Here is a 25,888-nt window from a genome sequence, read left to right as displayed (position 1 = left end):
TTCCTGGTGGGCTCCATCCTCTCCTCTGGGACAGCAGCAGCTCCCAAAATTCCGTGGGAATTTCCCAGGGTCCCATTTCCTCCCCCTCTGCTGCCCTTGCTGTGCATCCCAAGTAGGAATCCCAGGGATGGAGGCCCGGGAAGCGCTGGAGGGTGGAGAGGGGCGTGTTGGAATCTCGGGAGGAGCCGGGACGGGCCAGGATCCGGGATTAATCGCTGTCCCGCTCCTCAGCCCCACCGGCGAGGAAAGAATCTTTTCCAAAGCTCATCCCGAATTTCTGCGCCCCAGGCCCGATCCCGGGATATTCTCTGGCTGGGGCCTGAATTTGGGAAGGTGTTTCCTGCCCTCCCCGGGATGAGGAGGAGTTCAAAGCCCTCCTTTGTTTGAGGAGCCTTTTGAACGCTGCGCTGGGATTGGGATTTGCGGCTCCAGCCCTCGGGAACATTCCCTGGCCCTGGAAATGCTGCTCCGGGCCTCAGTTTCCCCTCTGGAAGGAGGATCTGTGGGGCTGGAGCATCCCGGAGGGTTGTTTGGGAGCTGTTCGCATTTCAGGGCTCATTCCCTGCTTTTAACACTGGAATTCTATGATTTTTTGGTGCCATGCCCCCCCGCCGGGCTCGGGATATGCCCAGAGCTCCCGTTTTGGAGGAAATTCTGGAATAATCCCATCAGAGCGATTTTTTCCTGTCTCAGGAGCTCCCCGACCCAAACACGTCCGGGGATCCCGGGAGGAGAGGGAACTTCCCTAATTCCCTGAAGGGAACATCCCAGAAGAAAGGTTTGACTCCAGCAATCCAAGAAAAACGCCCTGAACATCCCAAACTCCGGGATTGCTCCTCTGCCCCGGCAGAGAATTCCCATCCTCGCAACCCCGGGCTCTTCCCCGTTCTGTCATTCCATGAAATCCCTCGGAGCAAAATCCTTATCGAAGTTTTCCTGGCTGTTCCCAAGATCCCCCGCCGGGAACGGAGACACCGAAGCTGCTCCGGGGTTTTGGGAATCCCATCCTCGTTCCCCAAAGGATCCCCCTGAGCCTGGATGCGATCCTAGAGAGGATCCCGGGCGTGTCCCGGGCGCTTCTCCCAGCCTAGAGGGATTTATCGGGATTTATTGCCCCCCACCCGAGATCAAACTGGGGCAGGAACTTTTCCAAGAGGTGAATCCTGGAGCCTCCTGCAGCTGTGGAAAAGGTTGGAGCGATTTTCCAGCGAGGAAAATCCCGGCTGGAGATTCCTCCTGGTGGTGCCACCTCAGCGACCTGAGAAGCGGGTTATACAGGGAGATCTGGACAAGGGGAAAAAAAAAAAAACCCAAAATAAAAAAACCAAAAAAACCAAACAAAACAAACAAAAAAAGGCTGCTCCCAAATCCCATCGAGAGGCCGCGAATCCCTCAGAACTGGAGCAGGCAAGAATCCCGGAGCTCTGGAAAGGGTTAATCCCATCCAGGTGAGTCTTTTCCAAGTCGAGCTCATTCCCATCCCGACCGCAGCCTCCAAATCCTGCCGGAAAAGCTCCGCGCTGCAAAGTCAGACTTGTTCCCGAGGAGCGGCGTGCCCGGAGCGGCTCCAGTGTCACCTGTCAGTGCCGGGGACGCCTCCAGGGTTTTGGGATCCAGTTACGGGACAGGAACCGCCGCTGGAATTGGCCGCAGCTCCCGGCCCGCCGCATTCCAGCTAAAAAAAAGGCGCTGGGCTTTGATGTCCCGCTCCGTCTGCACCGCACGGAGCCGGCGGGAGGGGCCGCAGGTCCCGGTTCCCTGCGCCAGCCTCCTCCCAGCGCCGGGAATCAAAGGCGAGCAGGGGGCGGGCACGGAGGGATGAAAGCGCAGCCCGAGCCTGGCACGGGCCGCGATCCCACAAGGAGCCGGTGCCGCGCTCCTCTCGGGCAGGGAAGGCTCCAGGAGCCCGGCCCGGCTGCGAGAAGGGAATGGGAATGAGCCTGGAGATGTTTCTCCGCTGCCCGGCTTTGAAGAGCGGCCAGGGCGGCTGGAAAACAGCGCGTCCAGCGCTTGGGAATGGCTGCGGAGCATCGCCGCGGCTCCAGCGGGACGCGCTCCGAGCGGGAATTGGGCTCCCGGGAGCCGGGGATGGCTCCGGGCAGGAATCTCCATCCCAAAAGGGGCAAATCCGGGTCAGGGCTCGGCCCCCGGGGCTGTTCTAGGGATGCTCCAGATGCCGGGAACAGCTGGAGCGCTGCGATGGGGCTGGGTGGGATTTCCTGCAGCGCCCCTGGCAAACCCATTCCCCCTTTTGTGTTTTGTTCGCGCCGTTCCCGCATTCCCGGGTCCATACAGGTTCTTCTGGGATCATCCCTCCCTCTGCAGCGTCCCGCTCTCGTTCCTCAGCTCAGATTTCCACACAATTCCCGATTCCTGTAGTTGATGGGGCGGAGAGTTCCCGTTCCAGCCCTTCGCGGGCTGGAGGGGGAGCGGGTGAAGGCGGCGGGATTTGGGATCCCAGAGGGACCCTGGGCTCGTTTCCAGATCTGAGCCTGCTGCTGCATTGCAGACGGAGCGGGCACGGGGAGCGCAGCCAGCCCCGCATTCCTCGGAATTCTGCCGTGGGATCCCGGGTGATGCAGACCCCGAACCCCCCCAGGGGCAGGAGGTGCCACTGCTCCCCCCCGCCGCCCCAAATCCTGGGATTTGGGATCATGGAGTCCAGCTTTGCACAGCCTGACCGGGATTGGGATGGATCCTAAAACAGGGATTGGGATGGATCCTGCTGGACACAGGAACTGGGATGGATCCTAGGACTGGGATGGATTCTGCAGGACTGGGATCCATCCATCCATCCATCCATCCATCCATCCATCCATCCATCCATCCATCCATCCATCCATCCCCTCCTCCACGAGGGAATGGGAAGGGCACAGCCGATCCCGCAGCCCGTGCTGGAAGGGAACAGGGACAGGAAACGTTTATCCCGGAAAATCGGAGCAACAGATTTTGGGATCATCTCCCGCTGCCGAGAAAAACGCGTATTGGGAAACTGCAGTGGGAATCTGGGGGGGTGACCCGGCTGGAAACCGGGATCAAACCCACCCGGGAATTCCTCCCTTCCCTTCCTCACAAAGCGCTTGGGATCCAAACTCTGGGAGCTGTGGGGACCCTGTGCCACTGTCCCCTGTCGCTGTCCCCGTGTCCCCATCGCTGTCCCAGCCCAGCCCGGCGCAGTGGGAATTGCGGTTTCCCGGTGGTTTTGGAGCCGGGATGAGCAGCAGGAGGATAAAAGGCTTTTCCTGCCGGCTAAATTTGAACCCGCGCCCCTTTCATGTGCCGAGGCCATAAATGAAAGCAGCTGGGCTGGGAATTCTGATCCAGAGGCGGCTCCAGGAGCCAGGAACAGAACTGGGATGGGATGGGATGGGATGGGATGGGATGGGATGGGATGGGATCAGCCCAAGGCTGTGTGGGTCCAGCCCGGGAGTGCGGGGCTGGCTCTGCCCGAGCGTTCCCGGCGGGAATGCAGAGGCAGCTCCACATCCCGGGGCCTCCGTGCTGCTTCCCCACCCTCGCGCCCGAGGTTCCAAAGCCGCTCCCGAGGGAACCGGTGTCATCCCTGAGGCGGCTCCCAGCGGTGACAGCAAATCTCAAATTTTGTTCGGTGGAAAAACTCCAATTTTGCGAACGCAAAAATAAAATTAAAAGGGTCTTGAAAAAGGATTACAGGAAGGAGAAGCTTTAAACCAGGAGAAATCCCAGTCCTAGGGCAGCTCTAGGAACAGGGACAGGCGCCAGCATCAAATCCAGTTTTTAGGGATAACCAGGCGGGAATTTGTCCCCAGAGGGCCAGGCCGAGTGCAGAGCACCCCCTGCTCCCCAAACCCCCTGATTTCCCGGCTCCTGTGGCACGGGGAACACTGGGAGCACTGGGAGCGCTGGGAACACTGGGAACACTGGGAGCGCTGGGAACACTGGGAACACTGGGAGCACTGGGAACACTGGGAGCACTGGGAGCACTGGGAGCACTGGGAACACTGGGAGCGCTGGGAACGCTGGGAGCGCTGGGAGCGCTGGGAGCACTGGGAGCACTGGGAGCGCTGGGAACACTGGGAACGCTGGGAGCACTGGGAACACTGGGAGCACTGGGAACACTGGGAGCACTGGGAGCACTGGGAACACTGGGAACACTGGGAGCACTGGGAGCACTGGGAGCACTGGGAGCGCTGGGAACGCTGGGAACACTGGGAACACTGGGAGCGCTGGGAGCGCTGGGAGCGCTGGGAACACTGGGAGCGCTGGGAGCGCTGGGAGCACTGGGAGCACTGGGAGCGCTGGGAACACTGGGAACGCTGGGAGCACTGGGAACACTGGGAGCACTGGGAACACTGGGAGCACTGGGAGCACTGGGAACACTGGGAACACTGGGAACGCTGGGAGCGCTGGGAGCACTGGGAGCACTGGGAGCACTGGGAGCGCTGGGAACGCTGGGAACACTGGGAACACTGGGAGCACTGGGAGCGCTGGGAACACTGGGAACGCTGGGAGCACTGGGAGCACTGGGAGCGCTGGGAACACTGGGAACACTGGGAGCACTGGGAGCACTGGGAACGCTGGGAACACTGGGAACACTGGGAGCACTGGGAGCGCTGGGAACACTGGGAACGCTGGGAGCACTGGGAGCACTGGGAGCACTGGGAACGCTGGGAGCACTGGGAGCGCTGGGAGCACTGGGAGCACTGGGAGCGCTGGGAGCGCTGGGAGCACTGGGAGCACTGGGAGCACTGGGAGCGCTGGGAGCACTGGGAGCACTGGGAACACTGGGAGCGCTGGGAGCGCTGGGAGCGCTGGGGTGGCTGCGGTGGCGGCTGGCCCGGGGCTCGCTGCCAGCCCAGCCCGGCCGCTCCTGCTCCTCCCGGCCCTTGGCAAACCGGGATTTGGCGCTTCCCGAGCCCGGCACCTTCCCCGGCTCGTCCTGCGGGGGCTGCGCGCCCGGAACAGGGAGAGGAAGGGACGCCAAAAATATCCCGTAATTACAGAGGGACAGCGGCAGCTCCGGGCTCTGCTCCTCGGGAACGGGCAGGGAGGAACATTCGGGAAAAATCCTCGATGCCCTGAGCCCCAAAATCCCTGGAGTGGCTGCGGGGAGTCAGGAAAAGGGGGGAGCCCTGAGAGAGCCCTGGGCAGCCAAACGCCCCTCGGGCGTCCTGGGATGTTCTGGGACATTCTGGGATGTGCTTTTTGGTGGAAAAAACTCATCCTGAGGCTTTCTTTTTTCTGCAAATCCCCATTCCTTCCTTCTCCCGCTGGGACGGAGCCCAGGAGCCACAGCAGTGATTCCCATTTTCAGTTTGGGATCTTCAGTTTAGGATGAGGACCCATCCATGGATCCATCTATGATTTATGCATGATCCATCCACAATCCATCCATAGATCCATCCATGATCCATCCATGGATCTACCCATGATCCATCCATGGATCTACCCATGATCCATTCACGATCTATCCACAATCCATCCATGGATCCATCCATAGATCCATCCATGATCCCTCCCTCCCTCCCGCAGTGACTCACAGGGAGCAGCAGCTCCCGGTGAATCACCAGGAAAACTTCCTGATCCAGCCGGATCGGCGGGGAGAGCTGCCCTGGCGAGCCCCCGAGCGCAGCCCAGGCAGCGAGGGGTTTGTGGGGTCTGTGCACAGGAGCCTTTCCTGGATGGTCACAGAACCGTGGAATGCTTATTGGGAGTTGTGGGATTGGGATTCCACTTGGGGTCACCTGTCCCAACTCCTTTTGGGAACCTCCTCCCTGGCAGAGGAGACACAAAAAATTGGAAAAAACAGAACAGGAATTCCTGGAAGTGTCGCTCTCCCCACGCCCCCAAATTCCCTCTCTTTCATCCCTGAAATCAGGATTTCATTCCCTCCCCGAGGTTCGCTGCCCTCGCGCTGGGATGCAGCTCCCTCTGCTGCCCTTCCCGGGAACCCAGAGCCCGCGCCAACCCTCGGGAAGGTTTTTCCCTCCCTGACATTTCCCGAGAGGAACGCGCTGGAGTTGCCCAAAGTCGCGGCTTTGCTGGGCTCCAGAGGAGGGAGGAATTTCCTGCTCCCAGTTCCAGCTGTGCCAGAACTGGGAGAACTGGGAAGAGCAGGTGGTGAGGAGGGGCTGGGATGGGTATCCCGTGGAAGTGCCCAGATCCGGGTTTGGGGGCTGGGATTCCAGAGCCCTGCACCCCAAATTCGGGAAGGTGGCAGGTCCTGCTGGCAGCTCTGGGGGCAGGAAAGCCACAGCAGCCTTTGGCACCCGTGGTTTCCTGGGGATGTTTTCTTTTCCCTCTCCTGGCTCCTGCCGGTTTTTTTTGTTTGTTTGTTTGTTTTTTCTTCTTGCACCTCTGGTGGTTTTGGGGCCGCGTGGGCCGGGCTGGGGAGGGCAGGAAAGGCTGAGATAATGACAGGGGATGATCCCAGGAATAGAGCTGAACCTCCCTGGGCCAGGAGCTGCGTGGGGAGGCTCCAGCTCAGAGCCAGGGACACTCACAAACACTCGGGGACAGTCCCTGCTCCCTCCTGCTGTGCCACCACATCCTGTCCCGTGGAAGGGAGACGCCAGCAGCAATTCCAGCAGGAGAAGGATCAGGAAGCACAGAGCATTCAGGGAAATTCATGGAATTTTCCTTCCTTCAGCAGTTTTCCCTCAGTGTGAGGAAAACTCTTCTTGTCCCAAGAACAGCCACAGGTGCCAGGGGAGGTTTGGGATGCACAGCAGAGAAGAATTTCCTGATGGAAAGGATTTAAAGCACTGGACGTGTCCAGAGCAGGACATTTGGGGAAAGACTCGAGCCCAAGCTGCTCCAGCCCCAACCCCAAAATCCCCAGAGCTCCAGAGTAGCAGCTGGGGAAGCAAAGGCCACGGCTGGAGCAGGGAACATGCTTTTATTGAGGGGGGGCAGGAGCAGGGTGGGAACAGGGAGCAGGGATGGGACCCCCTCCCTGGCCTGCCTGCCCCCCTGGGACAGCCCTGGGACCATCCTGGGATCTGCAGCAGGAGTCAGTAACGCCCACACCCAGCAGGGCTGGGGCTGGGGGCTCAGGAGGGAGGAGGGGAAGCAGAGGAGCAGGAGGGAATGTTCCCAGTCAGGAGGGGCAGTGGGCAATGGGAATGGCTCCAACCTGCCCAGGAGTGCTTCAGTTCCAGCCTGGAGTGGGAGGAATCCTGGCACTGGGGGAATCAGCGCTGGGATCACTGGAATCAGCACTGGGATCACTGGAATCAGCGCTGGGATCACTGGAATCAGCACTGGGATGCCACCAGCCCCTTCCCAGGGCAGTCCCCCCTGTCAGTGACACTGGAGCCACCCAGGGACAGGTGACACAAGGACAGTGGTTTTACTGAGAGGCCATTGCAGGATATTTCCGCTGATGGGAGGGAGGAATCAAAGCTTTTTGGGTTTTTTGATCTTTCAGGGAATCCATCCCTCCCTGGGCACAGCAGCCCAACAGCTCCTGGGATTGGTGCTGGGAGTTCCTGGGGCTCTTTGGGAAAGGCCAAAGTTTGGATTCCTTCAGCCTGGAGGGGAAAAAAAAAACCAACTCCACTAAAAAGGGACCTGCAACTGCAGGGAAGCTGCTCTGGGAAAAAAATCTCCAGGGGAACACACTCAGCAGGCTGTTTATGTACAGGAACTCAGCAATTCCACGAGATACACACCAGGAGAAAGGGGAATTCTAATCCAGAGGTGCCTCCAGCAGGGCTGTGGTGGCTCCAGGAGGGTGACAGAACACCCAGGGACTCCCCCAGGTGCAGCTCTGGCTGTACAAGAGGAATTAAGTGAAGATGTGCTGGAAAGGGGGAATGATCCCACTAAAGCTATTTCAGACACGGATGGGAGCAGCACTGGGGCTGCCCCCCAGAGCCAGGCTCAGCAGGGACACAGGGACACAGGGACAGAGGGACAGGGACAGGCCCAGCACTCAGAGCCCCCTCAGCCTCCTGGGCTCCAGCACCTGCAGTCCTGGGGCCTCACTGAGGCCGAAACTGGCCAGTTCCTCAGAACTGTGACCTGCCCTGGGGACACTGCAGCTCCACACGGGGCTCCTCCCTGGGGACACTGCTGGGGACACCTAGGTGCCCTTGGGAGGGGTCCACTTGAGGCAGCTGGGGTCCATGGTCTTGTTGCTGTTGGACCTCTTGGCCTCCTTGGCGATCCACTCGTCGATCAGGTCCTGGGGGAGCAGGGGGGCACTGAGAGCTGGGGAGCCAGCCAGGGGCAGGGCACAAAGGGGAGCAGGGGATGGGCAGAGGGACAGGGAAAGGACAGAAGGACAGGGGAAGGGACAGGGGAAGGGACAGGGGAAGGGACAGGGGAAGGGACAGGGGAAGGGACAGGGGAAGGGACAGGGGAGGGACAGGGGAAGGGACAGGGGAAGGGACAGGGGAAGGGACAGGGGAAGGACAGGGGAAGGACAGGGGAAGGACAGGGGAAGGGACAGGGGAAGGGACAGGGGAGGGACAGGGGAGGGACAGAAGGACAGGGGAAGGGACAGGGGAAGGGACAGGGGAAGGGACAGGGGAAGGGACAGGGGAAGGGACAGGAGAAGGGCAGGAAAAGGGCAGGAAAAGGGCAGGAAAAGGGCAGGAAAAGGGCAGGAAAAGGGCAGGAAAAGGGCAGGAAAAGGGCAGGAAAAGGGCAGGAAAAGGGCAGGAAAAGGGCAGGAAAAGGGCAGGAAAAGGGCAGGAAAAGGGCAGGAAAAGGGCAGGAAAAGGGCAGCAGGAGCCCCAGGCTGACCTGTCTCTTGAGGACCAGGTGTTTGCCCTTCCAGTACTTGAGCATCTGCAGTGCCTGCAGGGTGCTGACGATGTCCACGGGGTTCACTGCAGTCTCCTGGCTGATCTCTGCAGCAGAGCTGGGCTCAGACCCCCAGAGCCCCCCAAACAGCCCCCCAAAACAGCCCCAGAGCCCCCCAAATCCCCTGAGATCCCAGAGCCAGCCTGGTGTCACCCCCTCAGCAATGGGGCCCTGGACAGATTTGGGGGTGCTGGGTTTGGGGTCTGTAAGGAATCCTCTGAAATGAGGTGAAAATCCAGCAGATCCCAGATGCCACCAACAGAGAAATGCCATTAAAAGAAAAAAAAAAAAAAAAATCATTCTCAAAATTGGCTGCTGGAGGCATTTTTCTAGAATTAATCTGAGTTCAAATAAATTCTAATACACAGCTGGACCAAGTTAATTCTAATACACAGCTGGACCAAGCTATTTTTTTCTTTTCTGCATCTTTCTAAAATCACATTTTTTTCCACAAAGCAGCCCCCGCAGCCTCTTAGACCCCCCTGACCTTTGATGGAGATCTCCTTGCCCTGGAAGTTGTGCAGGTACCGCAGCAGAACCTCCTTCCAGTAGCTCCTGTAGCTGATCAGGCCCAGGTCAGACAGGGGACGCTCTGGGGAACCAACTTTTTCTTCTACTTTTGACAGCAAATAACCTAAAAAAAAAAAAAAAAAATTAAAATATTTTTAAATTATTTCAACTCAGCAATGAACCAGGATGAAAGCTGCTCCAGCAGAGATTTCCTGGTGGAGCTGGAGGATTTTTTTCCCTGGAATTTCCAGGCAATTCCCTGGAACTTTTCCCCCTCTCCCCACACACTCACTGAAGTCAATGAGCATTTTGCCATAGCCTTGTCTCATGTACTGGGGCATGGTCAGGATGCAGGACACGTTGTAGTTGAGGAAGGAATTCTTCTCCTGGCAACAACAGCAGGGGGGGCACAAGTCAGAATTTTTATTCTTTTGACTATTTTATTTTTTAAAATGGTGATTAATATTTATTTTCATGCATTTTTCTCCACATTCCTTCCCAGTTTTTTTCTCCTTAATGAAGGCTTTGCTTCCTGCAACCAGTTCCTCAGAGCTGGTTTGGTTTTGGGCAGGGAATCCCTCACCCAACAGGGATTCTTGTCTTGGATTTTGTCCTGTCCCCAAAAGCAGCAAAGGGGACTCAGGGCTGAAAAGGGCCCTAAATCCCATTTTAGGGAGGGGGGATGGAGTTTTGCACTGACCTTGGAGAAATAGCCAATGAGGTGGCAGCCAGTGTTGTCAGCCTCTGTCATGACGTAGAACAGGAAGGGCTCCACGTCATAATAAAGAGTTTTGTGGTCCAGGAAAAGCTTTGCCAGCAGACACAGGTTCTGACAGTAAATCTGGGCACAAAAAAACAAACAAACAAACAAACAAACAAACAAACAAACAAACAAACTTTGGGAAAACTTTTTTTTTCTGATTTTTTTTTTTTTTGAAAGGTAACACCACCCTGGACCCTTTCTAAAACAAACTAAGTTGTTTCCTGTATGTTTTAAGTGTAAAAAAAAAAAGTTATGTGAGAAAAGAAAAAGCAGTCTAAAGTTTTATTCTAAGATTGGCTTTTTTTTATTATGGACTCAAGCAATAAATATATTTGAATACATTTAAAGTTATACCCGTATTGCCTTCCTCCTAATCCTATCTCACAGAAAAAAAAATTAAAATTGGTGAAGCAAAAGCACTGCAGCCCCCCTGGCCCCCTGCAGGACCTCCTGGCCCCTCACCTTGTTTTTCTTGCCATCCACCTCGAAGACAGAGATGGAGCCCTTGCGGTAGATCTCGTCCCCTGGGGGGTGTTTCCAGACACACTTGGCCTGTGACAGGGACACAGAGGGGGCTGGGGACAGCCAGGGCTGCAGGGGCACAGCCAGGGCTGCAGGGGACAGCCAGGGCTGCAGGGGACAGCCAGGGCAATAGGGGCACAGCCAGGGCAATAGGGGCACAGCCAGGGCAATAGGGGCACAGCCAGGGCTGCAGGGGACAGCCAGGGCAATAGGGGCACAGCCAGGGCAATAGGGGACAGCCAGGGCAATAGGGGCACAGCCAGGGCTGCAGGGGGACAGCCAGGGCTGCAGGGGCACAGCCAGGGCTGCAGGGGCACAGCCAGGGCAATAGGGGACAGCCAGGGCTGCAGGGGCACAGCCAGGGCTGCAGGGGCACAGCCAGGGCTGCAGGGGCACAGCCAGGGCTGCAGGGGCACAGCCAGGGCAATAGGGGCACAGCCAGGGCAATAGGGGACAGCCAGGGCTGCAGGGGCACAGCCAGGGCAATAGGGGACAGCCAGGGCAATAGGGGACAGCCAGGGCAGCCTGGCCCCACAGAGCCCCCAGAACCCCCCAGGCAGGGTGTCAGAACTGCTCATGTGCAGGGATGGGCACCAGGGACAGAGCAGCATCCCAGTGGGAATGAGCCCAGGGACAGCACTGCCATGGAAAGGAGCCCATAGACACAGCAGGATTCCCAGTGGGAATGACCCCTCTCCAGCCCCACAGCAGCACTCCCTGCACTCATTAACCCTTTCCCAGCCGCAACAGGGCTCCCAGCACTCATTAACCCTTTCCCACCCGCAGCAGGGCTACCAGCAGCCATTAACCCTTTCCCAGCCACAGCAGGGCTCCCAGCAGTCATCATCCCCAGGCTCCCCAGCCCAGCCCTGACCATGTGCCTGCGCAGGATGGTCTGGCTCTTCATGTACTTGAGGCAGAACTCGCACATGTAGAGGCGGCCGAGGCGCGCATACTCCTCGGGGTAGGGCGAGTGGTACCACGTGTCCAGCTCGTAGCGCCCGAACGCGATCGTCTTGATCATGTTACTGCCCTCGGTGATCTGCCCCTGCAGCCGCAGCTTCTCCTGCCCCGGGACACAAAACAGTGGCTACAGGCAGCTGGGCCACAATTGGGATTGGTTTTGCTGCAGGAAATTTGTTTCTGAATTCAGCTTTTGTTAAAGTCCTTGCTACTCCCCGATCCTTTCCTGACACAGGACAGGAGAGCTGCGAGGAGCAGCTGGGGGTGTTTATCCAGGGGAAAAGGGTCAGGGGAGATCCCACTGCTCCCCACAACCCCTGACACAGGACAGGAGAGCTGCGAGGAGCAGCTGGGGGTGTTTATCCAGGGGAAAAGGGTCAGGGGAGATCCCACTGCTCCCCACAACCCCTGACATGAGGGTGAAGCTCAGGCTCTGCTCCCAGGGAATAGCAGGACAGGTTTAGGCTGCCCAGGAGGAGGAATTTCTTCCCAGAAAGAGGGATTGGGAATTGGAAGGGGCTGCCCAGGGAAGTGTCACCATCCCTGAGGTGTTTGGAAGGGCCTGGATGTGGCACTGGGTGGTGCCAGGTCAGGGTGGCACTCGATGATGTCACTCTGTGGCTCAGTGACACAGCCCAAGGCTCAGCCGCAGGAAAGCATCAAAGGACTGTTTGGTCCCTCCCTGCAATGGGATGTGGCTTTAGGAAGCTCCACAGGAGCTGTGAGCTCACTCAGGGGCTAAGGCTGAGCTGGCTTTTGTTGTCACCAGCCCTCAGCAGGGCAGCTGGAGCTGTCACTGTCCCCTGGGAGCAGCCCTGGAATGTCTCTGTGCATTCCTGAGTGCAGAGCTCAGCTCTTGCTGCTCCTCCAGCCCTGCTGGGCACGGCTGGCACTCATCCCCCAGCCTGGGCTGGCTGTGCTGGCCTGGAGCTGCCCCCCAGAGCCCAGAGGAGCCCCCAGCCCCAGGGATGGGCTCACCAGGTCCTCAGAGGCGCGTGCCTGGGCCCTCCTGAACAGCTCCAGGTCGTACTCGCTGGTCAGGTTCTCCAGCAGAGGCTCCCTGGTGTTGCCATAGGTTTGCCTGTGCTCCTGGAACACCAGAGGACAGCAGTCTGGGCTGCTGGGCTCCTGGATCCTGCAGCTCTTCCAGCTGGGAATGCTGCAGGATGACTGGGAGAGCTAAACTCCATCCCAGGGGGAATGGAAGGATCAAATTCCTGCTTTTACCATGTATTTCTCTTTCTGCTCCTTGCTCAGCCCAGAGTTCCTCTTCTTCCTGAGCTCAGCCACCTTCTCTTTGTAGCGCAGCTGCCTCTCTGTGGGGGCCTGAAAACAAAAACCATGAGGGGCTCCAGCCCCTCCAAACACCCCCTGCACTCCCAGCCCAGGGAATTCCATCCTGGCTGCCATTCCAGGGGGTTTTGAATTCCAAACTCGAGGAAGGATCACCCTGAGAACACAGCTCTGCAGGAGTTCCAGATTTAGGGGAGGATCACCCTGAGAACACAGCTCTGCAGGAATTCCAGATTTAGGGAAGGATCACCCTGAGAACGTGGGGAAGGAGCCCAGGCTGTGCTGGCAGCAGCAGCTCAGGCTGTGCCCTCACCTGGTGCCTGGTGGCGTGCCTGTTGTTGTCATCCTGCCTGTGGGCCAACATCCTCTCCTCAATCTGCTTGTCCCGGCTCTGGGCTCGCACCTGGAGGCCAAAATTCACCTGTCAGGGCTGTGCCCCCCTCCCCATCCAGGTGAGCTCCAGCTCCCAGCTGTGACACACACCTGGGAGCTGCTCCCTGCTCACACATTACAAGGCTCAGCATCAAAAACCCCCAAAGGAGAAATCAGGAGGTGAAACCATCAGTGCTCACCTTGCACTCGTCTGCTGAGAGGTTGTGGTACAGGGGGCAGCCCGAGATGGAGAAGTGGCGCTCGTGCTTCCCAGTCAGGTGTCCTGAGAGGGACAGGGAAACAACAAAACTGCTGAGAAATGATCCAGAGAGGTGGGAAAGGGTCTCCACAGGGGCAGAACCCCCACAGCAGCGTGCTCAGGTCACTGATATGGGAAGATAGGAGGAAACTTCCCTGTTAAAAAAGGAAGGATAATCTTTCTCACACTCCAAGCAGAGATGGGAGTGCAATAATTTGGGATTAAAATCCTATTTTTAGCAAAAACCAGCTCTCTGCCCATAAATCTGAGACTTCTCCCACACCTGAACCTCCTATCTGGTTCCTTTTCCTATCACTCCCCCAAAAAAAACACCTCCAGCAACACCACTCCTGCATTTACACCTCACACCCCCTCCCCAGACCCATTTTTGACATTCCTGATCCTAAACTGCTGGGAAGGATAAGGAGTTGACAGCAAAGTCTCACAGATAAGTGTGTATTACAGTAAGATCACTGTAGAATCTGAAGAAAGAATATAAATTATAGCAAGTTTTGATGTAGAAGAAAGAATTGCTGAGTGAGTTTTACTGAGTAACTAAGAAGGCAAAGAACAAGTGAGTTGGAAGGGGATGTTATGACTCTGAGCAAAGGATAAATCCACCACAAACAATAAGATGTTTTTACCAAGCAAAAAGATTTTTGCAGACAAAATAAAATGCCACGTTGCAAGTAAAGATCTCAGAATTTTCCACTGCAAGAAACCCAGAAACAACTTCTAGCTTAAACTGGAACACACTAAACTTTTCTGATGGCAAAATAGAAACATAAATATGGTAACGATAGTAGTTAGGATGGTATATTAGATATGCAATAAACGGCATTTTAAAGACAATAAACTGCATTTGAAGGAGCCCATTTTGGAGATGATATTGAGGTGATTTCGAGGGTGATTTTGTGGGGGATTTTCTGGTGATTTTGTGGTGAGTTTGGGGGGATTTTGGAGTGATATTGAGCTGATTTTGGAGCAATTTTGGGGGGGTTTTGGGCGATTTTGGGGTGATTATGGAGGTGATATTGAGGTGATTTTAGAGGTCATTTCGGGTGGTTTTGGAGTAATTTTGGAGTGATTTTGGGGTGATTTTGGAGGTTATTTTGAGCTGATTTTTGAGGAATTTTGGAGATGATTTGGAGTGATTTTGGAGGTGATTATGGAGGCAATATTGAGGTGATTTTGGGGTGATATGGAGCTGATTTTGGAGGTGATTTTGGGGTGATATGGAGCTGATTTTGGGTTGATTTCAGGGCGGTTTTGGGGTGCTATGGAGCTGATTTTGGGTTGATTTCAGGGCGGTTTTGGGGTGCTATGGAGCTGATTTTGGGTTGATTTCAGGGCGGTTTCGGGGTGATATGGAGCTGATTTTGGGTTGATTTCAGGGCGGTTTCGGGGTGATATGGAGCTGATTTTGGGTTGATTTCAGGGCGATATGGAGCTGATTTTGGAGGTGATATGGAGCTGATTTTGGAGGTGATTTTGGGGTGATATGGAGCTGATTTTGGGTTGATTTCAGGGCGATTTTGGGGCGATATGGAGCTGATTTGATTCCAGCCCCTCCCACGCCCCCATTTCCAGCCCCCAGCCCCGCAGGGAGGCAGAGCCCTCACCCAGCGAGTTGCAGCCCGGCGTGGGGCACTTCATGTTGAAGTTGTAGCTCTCGTGGAAGCGGCGGCGCTTGGGGCGGTGCGACAGGTCGCTGCCCGAGTCCTTGAGGGACGGCTCCCGCGCCAGGCTCTCGTCGTGCGACGCGCTGGGGCTCGAGATGTCGATGTCCGACTCCGAGGAGGGCGCGTTGCCCGTCGGGGTGCGCGGGGGGGACTCGTCCTGCTCCGCGGCTGCCTTGGTGTCTGGAGGGCACAGAGGGGGCAGCGGCCACACTGACTCAGGGCATGGGCGGGGAGAAGGAATTCCCTGTCTGTGAGTGACCGCTCCCCGTCCCTGCACAGCCACACCCGGTCCGTGAGTGACCGCTCCCTGTCCCTGCACAGCCACACCCTGTCTGTGAGTGACCACACCCTGTCCCTGCACAGCCACACCCTGTCTGTGAGTGACCGCTCCCTGTCCCTGAGTGACTACACCCTGTCCCTGCACAGCCACACCCTGTCCCTGAGTGACCACTCCCTGTCCCTGCACAGCCACACCCTGTCTGTGAGTGACCGCTCCCTGTCCCTGCACAGCCACACCCTGTCCCTGAGTGACCACACCCTGTCCCTGCACAGCCACACCCTGTCTGTGAGTGACCACTCCTTGTCCCTGCACAGCCACACCCTGTCTGTGAGTGACCGCTCCCTGTCCCTGCACAGCCACACCCTGTCCCTGAGTGACCACACCCTGTCCCTGCACAGCCACAGCCTGTCCCTGAGTGACCACTCCCTGTCCTTGAGTGACCACTCCCTGTCCCTGCACAGCCACACCCTGTCTGTGAGTGACCACACCCTGTCCCTGCACAGCCACACCCTGTCCCTGAGTGACCCCTCCCTGTCCTTGAGTGACCACTCGCTGTCCCTGCACAGCCACACCCGGTCCCTGAGTGACCACACCCTGCCCTCAGTGACCATTCTCTGCCCCTCAGTGACCACTCCCCGCCCCTGCACACACCTCTGTCCGAGAAGTCCACGGCCTGTTCTGTCTCAGAGCCCGAGGAGCGGGTCTGGCGCAGCGGGTACTTTTTGGGAGTGACAGGAGCTGGCTGCTGCTGGCTGCGGGTCACCCTCCGTGTGGAGTACACGGGCTCGTCCGGGCCCAGCGATGGCGCCGTGCGCACCGGGCTGGAGTCTGGGGGGACAGGGTTACGGGGGGCACGGCCTGGGGACACCCAGGAGCCGTGGGGACAGCATGGGGACAGCGTGGGGACAGCGTGGGGACACCCAGGAGCCGTGGGGACAGCATGGGGACAGCGTGGGGACACCCAGGAGCCGTGGGGACAGCGTGGGGACATCAATTATACCACGGGGACACAACAAGGACACCACAAGGACACCAAAGAGAAGCCTTTCCCTGGTTTAAGGAGCAGCTTTTGCCAGGCTTAAGGAGGAGCCTTGCCCTAGTTTAAAGAGCCTCTGCCCAGTTTAGATGAGGCTTTCCCCAGTTTAGGGAAGGCTGTCCCCGTCCCAGGAGCAGCCTTTGCCCGTTCAGAGCAGCCTTTCCCCGTCCCAGAAGCAGCCTTTGCCCGGTTTAGTGAAGCCTTTGCCCGTCCCAGGAGCAGCCTTTGCCCGTTCAGAGCAGCCTTTCCCCGTCCCAGAAGCAGCCTTTGCCCGGTTTAGTGAAGCCTTTGCCCGTCCCAGGAGCAGCCTTTGCCTGGTTTAGTGAAGGCTGTCCCCGTCCCAGGAGCAGCCTTTGCCCGGTTTAGCGAAGCCTTTGCCCGGTTTAGTGAAGCCTTTGCCCGTCCCAGGAGCAGCCTTTGCCCGTCCCAGGAGCAGCCTTTGCCCGGTTTAGCGAAGCCTTTGCCCGGTTTAGCGAAGCCTTTGCCCGGTTTAGTGAAGGCTTTGCCCGTCCCAGGAGCAGCCTTTGCCTGGTTTAGTGAAGGCTGTCCCCGTCCCAGGAGCAGCCTTTGCCCGGTTTAGTGAAGGCTTTGCCCGTCCCAGGAGCAGCCCCCGGCGGCCCCGCTCACCCTGGGAGCTCTGGCTCAGCCGAGCCGAGGCGCGCGTGACGCGGGCCGAGCGCCGGGACGCGCCATCGCTCTCCGAGCTGTCCGTGTGCTCGGGGTCCGTGGAGAAATCCGAGTCCTCTGTCCCGTCCGAGCTGCTGCCCGCATTCCTCTGGAGCACAACAGCAACAAACACTCGTTAGACAAACACAAAAACGGGAGTGGGCATTTCATCTTCTCCACGCTCTACCAGCCACTTTGGCTTGGGAGGTTGATCTGGCTGATCCCGACTCAGCAACTCTTATTTCCCCCTTTCTTTTTGTATCTCCTGCTCTGCCAGTGAGAGGTTTTCAATAAGAAACCAGGACAGGTGATCCCACCTGGCTCCCCACCACAGGGCGTCATTCCAACTCTATAAACTGGAAGAATTATTGGGAATTATCCCAAAGCAGGAGGAGAGCAATCTGAATGTCAGAAGGGGGCCTGGCATCCGTCAGCAATTGCTGGTTTTTTTCTCTTTCTGTTATCGTAGTTATTTAACACTACTACAGCATTTTACTCCATTTCTCATTATTAAGCAGTACATGTATCAACCTATAAGGTTTATTTTTGCTCCCCCCTCATACCAGGTTTGCGCGCAACTTGCAGCTGCGGTTAAGCCGTAACACCCTGAGGGGACAGCGGGGTGGCGGCAGGCGCGGGTCGGGGCTGAGGGGCGGCGGCGGGACCCCGGCGCAGGCAGAGCCCTGAGGGGGCGCAAATGGCGGCGGCCGTGAGGGGAGCGGGGGGGGCGCGGCCGCCATGAGGGGAGGGGGGGCGGCCTCGCGCCGGTCGGTTTTGTTTTGCACCCGTCCGAGCCGCGCGGGCGCCAGCCAATCACAGCGCGCGTGGGCGGGGCTGAGAAGGAAACCCACTAATCGCAGCTCGAGGAGCAAAAAGGCGGGAACAGCCGCGCGTCATTGACAGCGAGCGGCGGCAAATCAGCGCCAGGCTTGCTCCCACGGCAACGCCAAAGGGGGGAGGCAGCGGAGCGGTGGAGGAAGGGAGAAACAAGGGAGGTGAGCGTTGTGGGCGGGGATGGACAGCGGCAGGAGCCAATCAGCGGCCGGACCGGCATGGATCCCCATCCAATAGACGGGCAGTGCTGCAAGGGCGCGTCCAATGAGAAACGGCAAGGGGCGGGACCGCTGCTGCCGCGGGGGAGGGGTAACGGTGGCCGTTGGGGGCGATGAGTGACAGGCAGAGCGACCAATCAGCGCTCGGCTGCTTGCGCTCCAGCCAATCAGAGCGAGAGGGGGGCGGGCGCTGGGGGCTCAAGGCCGCTGTTTTCCCCGCAGTTTTGGGGTCAGGAGGGGGAGCGGAGGGGCTGCCCAAGGGCAGAAAGTAGCGGCACGAACCCGTTGGTCTCCCTGCCGGCCGCTTTCCCCGTTCTCCGGCCCTGCTCACCTTCCTGCGCTGCATCCTGGGCGGGGGCAGCGAGTTTGCCTGCTCGCCGGCGCCCGCGGCCCGCGAAGCGGCGGTTGCCGCCGCGGTGTTGGCGCTAGCGGACTCCGTGGTGCCGGCCGTGTCCCCCGGGCTACGGCACGGCTGCTCCGTCGGCGCCAGCGCCGCTCCCGCCGCCGCTCCCCGCTCGCTCTCTCACGCTTCCGCCGGGACGCGGACCACACCCCCCGTCACGTGACCGAGCGCCATCTTGAAGTTGGGCAGGCGGAGCCGGCGTGAAGCCCCGCGCCGCCGTCTTTTATTTGGGCCTCGCGCTGCGGGCGGAAGCGGCTGTGGCGGCCGCCATCTTTGATAAGGGCACGGGGCTGGCGTAATGAGCGTGGGCAGCGCCGAGCAGCTCCCAGAGCTGCCTCGAGATTCGCAGCACCGACAGCTCCTGCGAAACGCCGCACCCTGGAGGTGCGTCGTGCCAGCCCAGGGATTGGGAATCGTGCTGGAGCTCCCGTGAGAATGAGAACTGTGAAGGGCAAAGGGCCATGGAGGGGGTTCGTCCCTCCTTGGACAAAGAACTTTCCTAACTCGTTGTTCCCCGGCCCCGCCGAGCCCGCAACTTCCCAGAGGCGCGGCTTGGAGCAGCGGTGGGAGTGAACGGCGCCTGAGGACGGGGAAGGACCCCGAAAGGCCCCGCTCGGCGCCTCTCCGCCGTTCTCGCCAATCAGAGCCCGTTCCCGCTCCCCGCCCCCTCAGCGCACCCAATGGCCGCGCTCCACATCGGGCGGTGCCTCTGCGCGCGCTGCGCACCGCGAAGGCCCCCAAGATTGGGTTGCCCACAGCATTGCCTGCACCGCGCCGCGCCCCGCCGCTCCCATCGCGGCCGAATCGAGGCGAGCGCAGCCTCGGGGAGCGTTCGAGAATCCCGGTGCGGATCCTCCGCCTCGCCCCGCGCTGTCCGCAGCGCTCCTCGCCCGCCGCTCCCCCCGCGGCGGGTCCGGCGGCGCGGCAGGCGGCGTGGGGCGGGGCGGGCGCGGCGGGGCCGATGAGGCCGCCCGGGGCGCCGCGGGATGTGGCGCTGGAGGTGCCGCCCGCGCTGAGCGCTCCCGCCGCCGCCATGGGAGCCAGCGCGGCCCCGGCGCTGCCCGAGCGCCTCCGCCTCCCGGTCTGCTTCCTCGGCGTGTTCGCCTGCTACTTCTACTACGGCATCCTGCAGGAGAGCATGTGAGGGACACGGGGCCGGGGGGACACGGGGGCGCGGGACGGGGACCCGCGGGGCTGGGGGCTCCGCAGATGGAGCGGGGCAGAGCCGGACGCGGCCGGGGCGCTCCGCTCCATCCCGGTGCCCTGGGTCGTGTTCCTGGTCTCACCGGTGCCTGTCCCGCTCTGTCCCCGGTGTCCGTCCCGCAGCACCCGCGGCCGTTACGGGGAGGGAGCGAAGCAGGAGAAGTTCAAGTACGCGCTGAGCCTGGTGTTCATCCAGTGCGTGATCAACGCCGCCTTCGCCAAACTCCGTAAGTGCGGGAGCCCCGGGGCAGCGGCGGCCGGGCCCGGGGCCGCTTGCGAGCCCTGCTCCTGACCTTGTCCATGTCCTTGTCCCCATCCCTGTCACTGTTGTCCCTGTCCTGTTTTCACTGTCCCTCTCGTCCCCATCCCTGTCCCTGTTGTCCCTGTCCCCATCCCTGTTGTCACTGTTGTGTCCCTGCTTTAACTGTCCCTATCTCTTGTTGTTCCTGTCCCTGTTGTCCGTGTGCCCATCCCTGTCCCCGGTGTCCCCGGTGTCCCCAGTGCTGCGGCTGCTGGACGCTGCCCGGCCGGACCGCACGCGCCGCTGGCTGTACGGGGCCTGCTCCCTGTCCTACCTGGGCGCCATGGTGTCCAGCAACGCCGCGCTGCAGTTCGTCAGCTACCCCACACAGGTACTCGGGGACAGGGCTGGGGACACTCAGGGGACACGGAGACATGGGTGTGGGGACATGGCTGTGACACTGAGGGGACATGGGGACACAGCAGGGACACTGAGGGGACACAGGGACAGCAGCTGTGGCACCAAGCCCAGCTCCCGTTTTCCTGGGCTCCCTTTGGTGCCACTGGGGGTGCAGGGAGGGGCTGAGTGAGCTCCCGAGAGGGATCCCCCAGAATTTGGGTGGTTGTTAATAAGGAAAATTGTAAATTAGGGGGTTCTTAATTGGAGGAATTGTTAATTATGGGAGGGTTGTTAATTGGCGGAATTCCCTTGGATTGGAGGTGGGTGCTGAACTTTCCCTGTTGGGTCTCAGCTGCCCTTGGGGATTTTTGAGGTCTCATTTTGGGGTGTGGATCATTAACACCATTAATCTTCTCTTTCAGGTCCTGGGCAAGTCCTGTAAACCCATCCCAGGTGAGAGAATTCCCGGATTTTGTGGGATTCGTGGGGATTACTGTGGCTCTGTCTGAGCCATCCTGGGCTGGGTTTATTCCAGGGAGGGTTTGGGATCAGTTTGAGATGTTCTTTCCCCTCAGCCATGATTTGGGGGTGACTTTGTAGGGATTTAATTGCTGTGGGTGGATTTTGGAGGCAGCTTTTGATGTGCTGGGGGTGATTTTTTTAAGGCTTTGATTGCTGAGGGTGGATTTTCTGCCTTCCCTTGTCCCCAGTGATGCTTCTGGGGGTGACCCTGCTGAGGAAGAGGTACCCCCCAGCCAAGTACCTGTGCGTGCTGCTCATCGTGGCTGGCGTGGCCCTGTTCCTGTACAAGCCCAAAAAGGGGACAGGGGACACTGAGCTCGTCTTTGGCTATGGGGAGCTGCTGCTGGTGAGTGCAGAGACCCCACAGGGACCCCACAGGGCTGGGACTCAGGGGTCACACCTGAGATAAACCCTGGGGGCTCAGGTGGGCTTTAGTCCTGGGGTTAACCTGGGTATTGGGTGGGATTTATTTCTAAACTGGGATAAATTCCAGGGTTTCAGGTGGGATTTGCTCCTGGGACTCAAGTGGGATTTACTCCTCACCTGGGATTAACCTGGGTTTTGGGTGGGATTTATTCCTAGGATAAAGCCTGGCCCTCAGGTGTGCCTTGGAGCTGTGGCAGGACAGGTGGGATGAGAGGAGCCTTCCTGTGCTCTGCACACCCGTTAATGACAATCCCCAATTGACAATCCCTGATTGTAACTGCTGTAAAATGGAGGAATTGGCATTTTCCCTGGGGAGAGCCTGGGCCTGACAGTGTCTATCTGTCTGTCTGTGCCCAGCTGCTGTCCCTGACCCTGGATGGGCTCACTGGGGTGTCCCAGGATCACATGAGGGCTCACTACCAGACCAGCTCCAACCACATGATGCTCAACGTCAACCTCTGGTCCACGCTCTTTCTGGGGGCAGGTGAGGAGCTGGGGCTGGACCTGGGGCCTGGGGTCACTCTGGGGTGCTCTGGGACTTGGTTTTTTGGGGGGTTTTGTTTGTTTGTTCATGACCCAGACTTGCCACCTCCTGCAGCTCCCAGAGCAACTCCAGATGGGAGCAGAATCAGAGCCCAGGAGAGCTGGGAGCAAAAACTGAGCCCAGGAGCATTGGGAGGTCCCAGAAGAGCTCCTGCTGGGAGCAGGAACAGGAGCCCAGGAGGGCTGGGAGGTGCCAGAGCAGCTCCAGGTGGAGCAGGAACACAACCCCAGGAGAGCTGGGAGCAGAATCAGGAGCTCAGGAGAGCTGGGAGCTGCTCCTGGCACTGCAGGAGCTTCAAGGTCCCTTCCAGCCCAGGCCGTTCCAGGATTAGGCAATAGCACTCCTGATTAATTAATCAGGGGCTGTTCTGTTGGAGTTTGATCCCAGTTAATGATCTTTCTTTCACTAATTAACCAGGATTGCTTCTCCCGCTGCTGTTTGCCTGTTTGTTGGTGGGACTCAGGGCGTGTTCTGGGGGTTCAGAGCCCCCGGGCAGGGCTGCTCACCTGGGCTGTTTGCAGGGATCCTGTTCACAGGGGAGCTCTGGGAGTTCCTGAGTTTCACGGAGCGCTATCCCAGCATCATCTCCAGCATCCTGCTCTTCGGGCTCACCAGCGCCCTGGGCCAGGTGCGTGCCCGGGATTTGGGGCGGGATTTGGGAGTTCCCGGGGGATCTGTGCCTGCCCCGGGGCTCCCTGGCAGTGCCTGTGACCGGTCTGTTTGTGGGCAGAGTTTCATCTTCATGACCGTGGTGTACTTCGGGCCCCTGACCTGCTCCATCATCACCACCACCAGGAAGTTCTTCACCATCCTGGGCTCCGTGCTGCTCTTTGCCAACCCCATCAGCCCCCTGCAGTGGGTGGGCACCGTGCTCGTCTTCCTGGGTGAGCCCTGGGGAGGGGACGGGAGCAGTGTGGAAATGGAATGTGAAGGGTGGAAAAAGAATGTCAAATGGAACGGAAAAATACAAAAATGTCAAATACTAATATAATATAAAATATATAAGTAACAGTAAGCATTAAATAAAACATAATAATAATTATTATAATATAAAAATAATCTAAAAATAGAATGTAAGTAATATAAAAACAATACAAAATATAAGTAATATAAGATAGAAATAATATAAGACAATGCAAAAATAATATAAAATAAAAGTAATATAATAATATAATATGAATAATATGAAAATTATATAATATATAATATATCTACAATTTGAAATAATATAAAAAGAATATAAATAATATAAAAAAACCCATAAAAATGTAATGGAAATAATATAAAATGCATAACTTATAATAAAGAATATAAAGATATATATAATCTAAAAATTATATAGAGATAAAATAAAATAAAAGGAAAATAACAGATAAATTTTGGATTTTCTGCCTAATCACTCCTCAATATTCAAACAAATAAAAGTATCATGCATACTGAACCCACAAAAAAAAAAAAAAATTAACTCCCCACATGTATCAGCTGCAACCTAAAGCAGTAAAAGTTGAAATTTCCCTTTATCTTCTATCATATTTTCAGTAACTGCTCAGATTCAGTCTGTGCTGCTGCGTCATGAACAAATTAAAAAACATTTTTAATTTCACACTCAAAAAAGTTCTCTGAATTCCACAGAACTATTTTTGTCTCAACTCATTTCAACTCAAGGAGCTTTAGAAGCAACAAGAGTTTGCACAATGATTTATGTAAAAAACCCAGGAAAATTAACTAATCCCTAAAAATAAAATGATACAAATATTTGCACAAAAATGATTTTTTTTTCATATGTTTTAGATTCATTCTACATTTTAGAAATGTTTTTAATTAAGAATCTCAATATAAAAGTGATTTACTGGGGTCTCCTTTGCCCCAGCTCCTTCCAGGGGTGAATTTGGGGATTTTCAGCTGATTTTTCCCATTTTCCTGCTGGTTTGAAAACCCAAATTTTGTGTTTTGTCTCCTCAGGCCTTGGACTCGATGCCAAATTCGGGAAGGGGGTGAAGAAGACGTCACACTGAGATCCCCAACTTGGAATGAACTTTTAATTTATTCTTTGTACCTCAGAATCTGGCCTGGAACTGGACTCAGGACAGGGAATCAGAAGGAAACCATGTGGGATTTCTTTTTGGTTTGTTTGGGTTTTTTTGGTTGTTTTTGTTTTTGTTTTTTTTTAATTCTAGATCGTCTCTCAAATGTAATCCTTTATTCTGAGGTGTAATTCAGCATTTTTTGTGTAATCAGAGCTGCCCCAGGGCTGAGCAGCAGCAGCAGATCCTTGCCTTAAACAGGAAAACACAAATCCTTCCTATCTTTATTAAAGAAAACCAGACAATAGCCACTTCTCTGGGAATTTTTGGGGGGATTTGGCTGATTGGGGGTTCTTTGGGGTGATCCCCTCCAGCTGTGGGGTTTTCCAGAGGGTTGGAGCAGCTCCTTGGGTTTTCTCCTGTTGGGAAATCCTGGATGTGCCCCATTCCTGTCCTGGCTCCTAGCAAATGAGAATTCCCCAAATTTGGGATCCCATAGGATCCCCCTGGGGGGAATTCCCCAAATTTGCGGCAGATCCCATCCCATCCCATCCCATGATCTCCCAGGAGGAATTCCCATCCCAGCTCTGACATTTCCCCTGGACAGGAGCAGCTCTCTGGGGTTCCCAACCCCTCCCAAAAATCCTTTGGGATGTTCCTGGCTGGATCCAGCTGTCCCTCAGAATAAACCCGAAATCCCAGTGTGGGATCCAGGGAATTTCGATCCTCTGCTGGTTTTTTTGCTCCTTCATAAGGAAGATTCTGTTCTGTGGGTTTTGGGCTTTGCTCCTTTTCCCAGCCCAAGGCAGGGCTTGGGTTGAGAGGGGGGAATGCCAGGAAACCCCTCCAGTCCCCAGGGAAGGGCCAGGGGTGCACAGAGCTCTGCCAGAACATCCAGGGAAGGGTGAAAAGGATTTGTAATTCCTGCTGGGTTTATTGGCAGCAGGGAGTGACCGAGGCAGCCCCATCCAGCCCTGGGAGGTGTCTGGATGGGATTTAAGGTCCCTTCCAGCCCCAACCAGCCCACAATTCCCAGTTCCAGTGACCTGGAGGCAGCTCAGAATTCCCAAGGGACAAATCCCAATGCCCAGGGACTCCAGAACTCTCTGGCTTTCCCCATCTCTGGGATGCAAATCAAAGATTTGGGGGATTTTTCCAGCCCTGGGAGCTGCCTCTGCCTGTGCAGCGTTGGGATGAGGAGCTCTTTCCCAGCGGGGAGAAGGCTCTGGAATGTTCTGGGCATTCCCGCAGGGAATTTCTGGTGTTTGTTTGGTGCAGCTCCCGTTTTTCCTCCCTCCCGGTTTTTGTTGCCTGCAGCTCCCAATTTTCACCCGTTCCCACTCAGTTACCGGCAGAGGGAACTCTGCTTTCAACCATTACCAACAAACACCGGGAGAAAAGCAAAAAACAAAAGCGGCTCCTGCGCGAGCTGCGCTGCTGGAGCCAAACCCAGCTGCAAGTCCAGGTTTCCTCCAGGTTTTTTCTCCTCGTTTTTCTTTGTGTTTAGCTCCAAATCCAGGTTTCCTCCAGGTTTTTTTCCTCGTTTTTCTCTGTGTTGGATCCTTCCCGGCCGCTCCCAGAGCCGGGTTTGGAGCTGGGATCGTCCCCCTGCTCCTCCCATTCCCGCTGGGATTGTCCCGGGAAGCTCGGGGGCATCAGAGCCGACCCCGGGAAGGGGAGCTTGGATTGAGGAGCTGACCGCTCACAGGAGGCAGTTTGGCAGCTCTGCTCCCTCTCTTTTCATCTTCCCTGCTTCTCCCAGCTCCTCCTGCAGCTCCAGCAGCAGATGGTTCAAGAAAAAAAACCAACCAAAACAGATCCCAAATGTTTGAAGAGGGGAGGTGGAAGGGATTGAATTTTTGGGTGTTTTGTAGGAATGGAGATAATTCTGGAAGTGATCGTTTCCTCGTGAAGGGAGAGTAAAGGTGGGTGAGGAAT

The 25,888-nt window shown here is 57.0% G+C and overlaps 2 protein-coding genes across 3 annotated transcripts; one reads left to right on the top strand and one right to left on the bottom strand.

Annotated features, from left to right (window-relative positions):
• Nucleotides 1-7,994: 7,994 nt before the first annotated feature.
• On the bottom strand, nucleotides 7,995-18,743 carry KAT7 (lysine acetyltransferase 7). 2 transcript variants are annotated; one of them, XM_079327534.1, is made up of 16 exons: nucleotides 18,520-18,743; nucleotides 17,098-17,245; nucleotides 16,086-16,262; nucleotides 15,095-15,334; nucleotides 13,414-13,496; nucleotides 13,155-13,244; nucleotides 12,776-12,874; nucleotides 12,527-12,637; nucleotides 11,460-11,651; nucleotides 10,526-10,615; nucleotides 10,001-10,141; nucleotides 9,593-9,686; nucleotides 9,278-9,424; nucleotides 8,731-8,837; nucleotides 8,054-8,167; nucleotides 7,995-8,018 (listed from the first exon to the last, which is right to left on the bottom strand). In XM_079327534.1, exons 1-15 carry the CDS (start codon nucleotides 18,532-18,534, stop codon nucleotides 8,066-8,068), a joined length of 1,836 nt encoding a protein of 611 aa, XP_079183660.1. In that variant the 5' UTR covers nucleotides 18,535-18,743; the 3' UTR covers nucleotides 7,995-8,018; nucleotides 8,054-8,065. The 2 variants fall into 2 exon arrangements, with proteins under 2 accessions (XP_079183660.1, XP_079183659.1); XM_079327533.1 differs by lacking the exon at nucleotides 7,995-8,018 and having other exon boundaries at nucleotides 8,033-8,167.
• Nucleotides 18,744-19,521: 778 nt separating this feature from the next.
• SLC35B1 (solute carrier family 35 member B1) lies at nucleotides 19,522-24,259 on the top strand. The gene is made up of 9 exons (XM_079327536.1): nucleotides 19,522-19,731; nucleotides 19,918-20,021; nucleotides 20,296-20,426; nucleotides 20,857-20,887; nucleotides 21,145-21,302; nucleotides 21,740-21,866; nucleotides 22,448-22,554; nucleotides 22,657-22,810; nucleotides 23,889-24,259. Exons 1-9 carry the CDS (start codon nucleotides 19,553-19,555, stop codon nucleotides 23,939-23,941), a joined length of 1,044 nt encoding a protein of 347 aa, XP_079183662.1. The 5' UTR covers nucleotides 19,522-19,552; the 3' UTR covers nucleotides 23,942-24,259.
• Nucleotides 24,260-25,888: the final 1,629 nt, after the last annotated feature.

Source organism: Erithacus rubecula, assembly GCF_903797595.1.
Source record: "Erithacus rubecula genome assembly, chromosome: 27".
Classification (NCBI taxonomy): Eukaryota; Metazoa; Chordata; class Aves; order Passeriformes; family Muscicapidae; genus Erithacus; species Erithacus rubecula.
This window is presented reverse-complemented; position numbering and strand designations above follow the sequence as displayed.

What these genes read in the sequence shown, in the direction of transcription:
- KAT7 (XM_079327534.1), bottom strand. An exon ending in CGTGGACTTCTCGGACAGAG is followed by an intron (nt 15,335 to 16,085) that starts GTGTGTGCAGGG and finishes TGTGCCCTCCAG; the next exon opens with ACACCAAGGCAGCCGCGGAG. An exon ending in AGCAGAAAGAGAAATACATG is followed by an intron (nt 12,638 to 12,775) that starts GTAAAAGCAGGA and finishes CTGGTGTTCCAG; the next exon opens with GAGCACAGGCAAACCTATGG.
- SLC35B1 (XM_079327536.1), top strand. Translation starts at nt 19,553, where the DNA reads ATGAGGCCGCCCGGGGCGCCGCGGGATGTGGCGCTGGAGGTGCCGCCC. An exon ending in TCACCAGCGCCCTGGGCCAG is followed by an intron (nt 22,555 to 22,656) that starts GTGCGTGCCCGG and finishes GTTTGTGGGCAG; the next exon opens with AGTTTCATCTTCATGACCGT. An exon ending in CACCGTGCTCGTCTTCCTGG is followed by an intron (nt 22,811 to 23,888) that starts GTGAGCCCTGGG and finishes TTGTCTCCTCAG; the next exon opens with GCCTTGGACTCGATGCCAAA.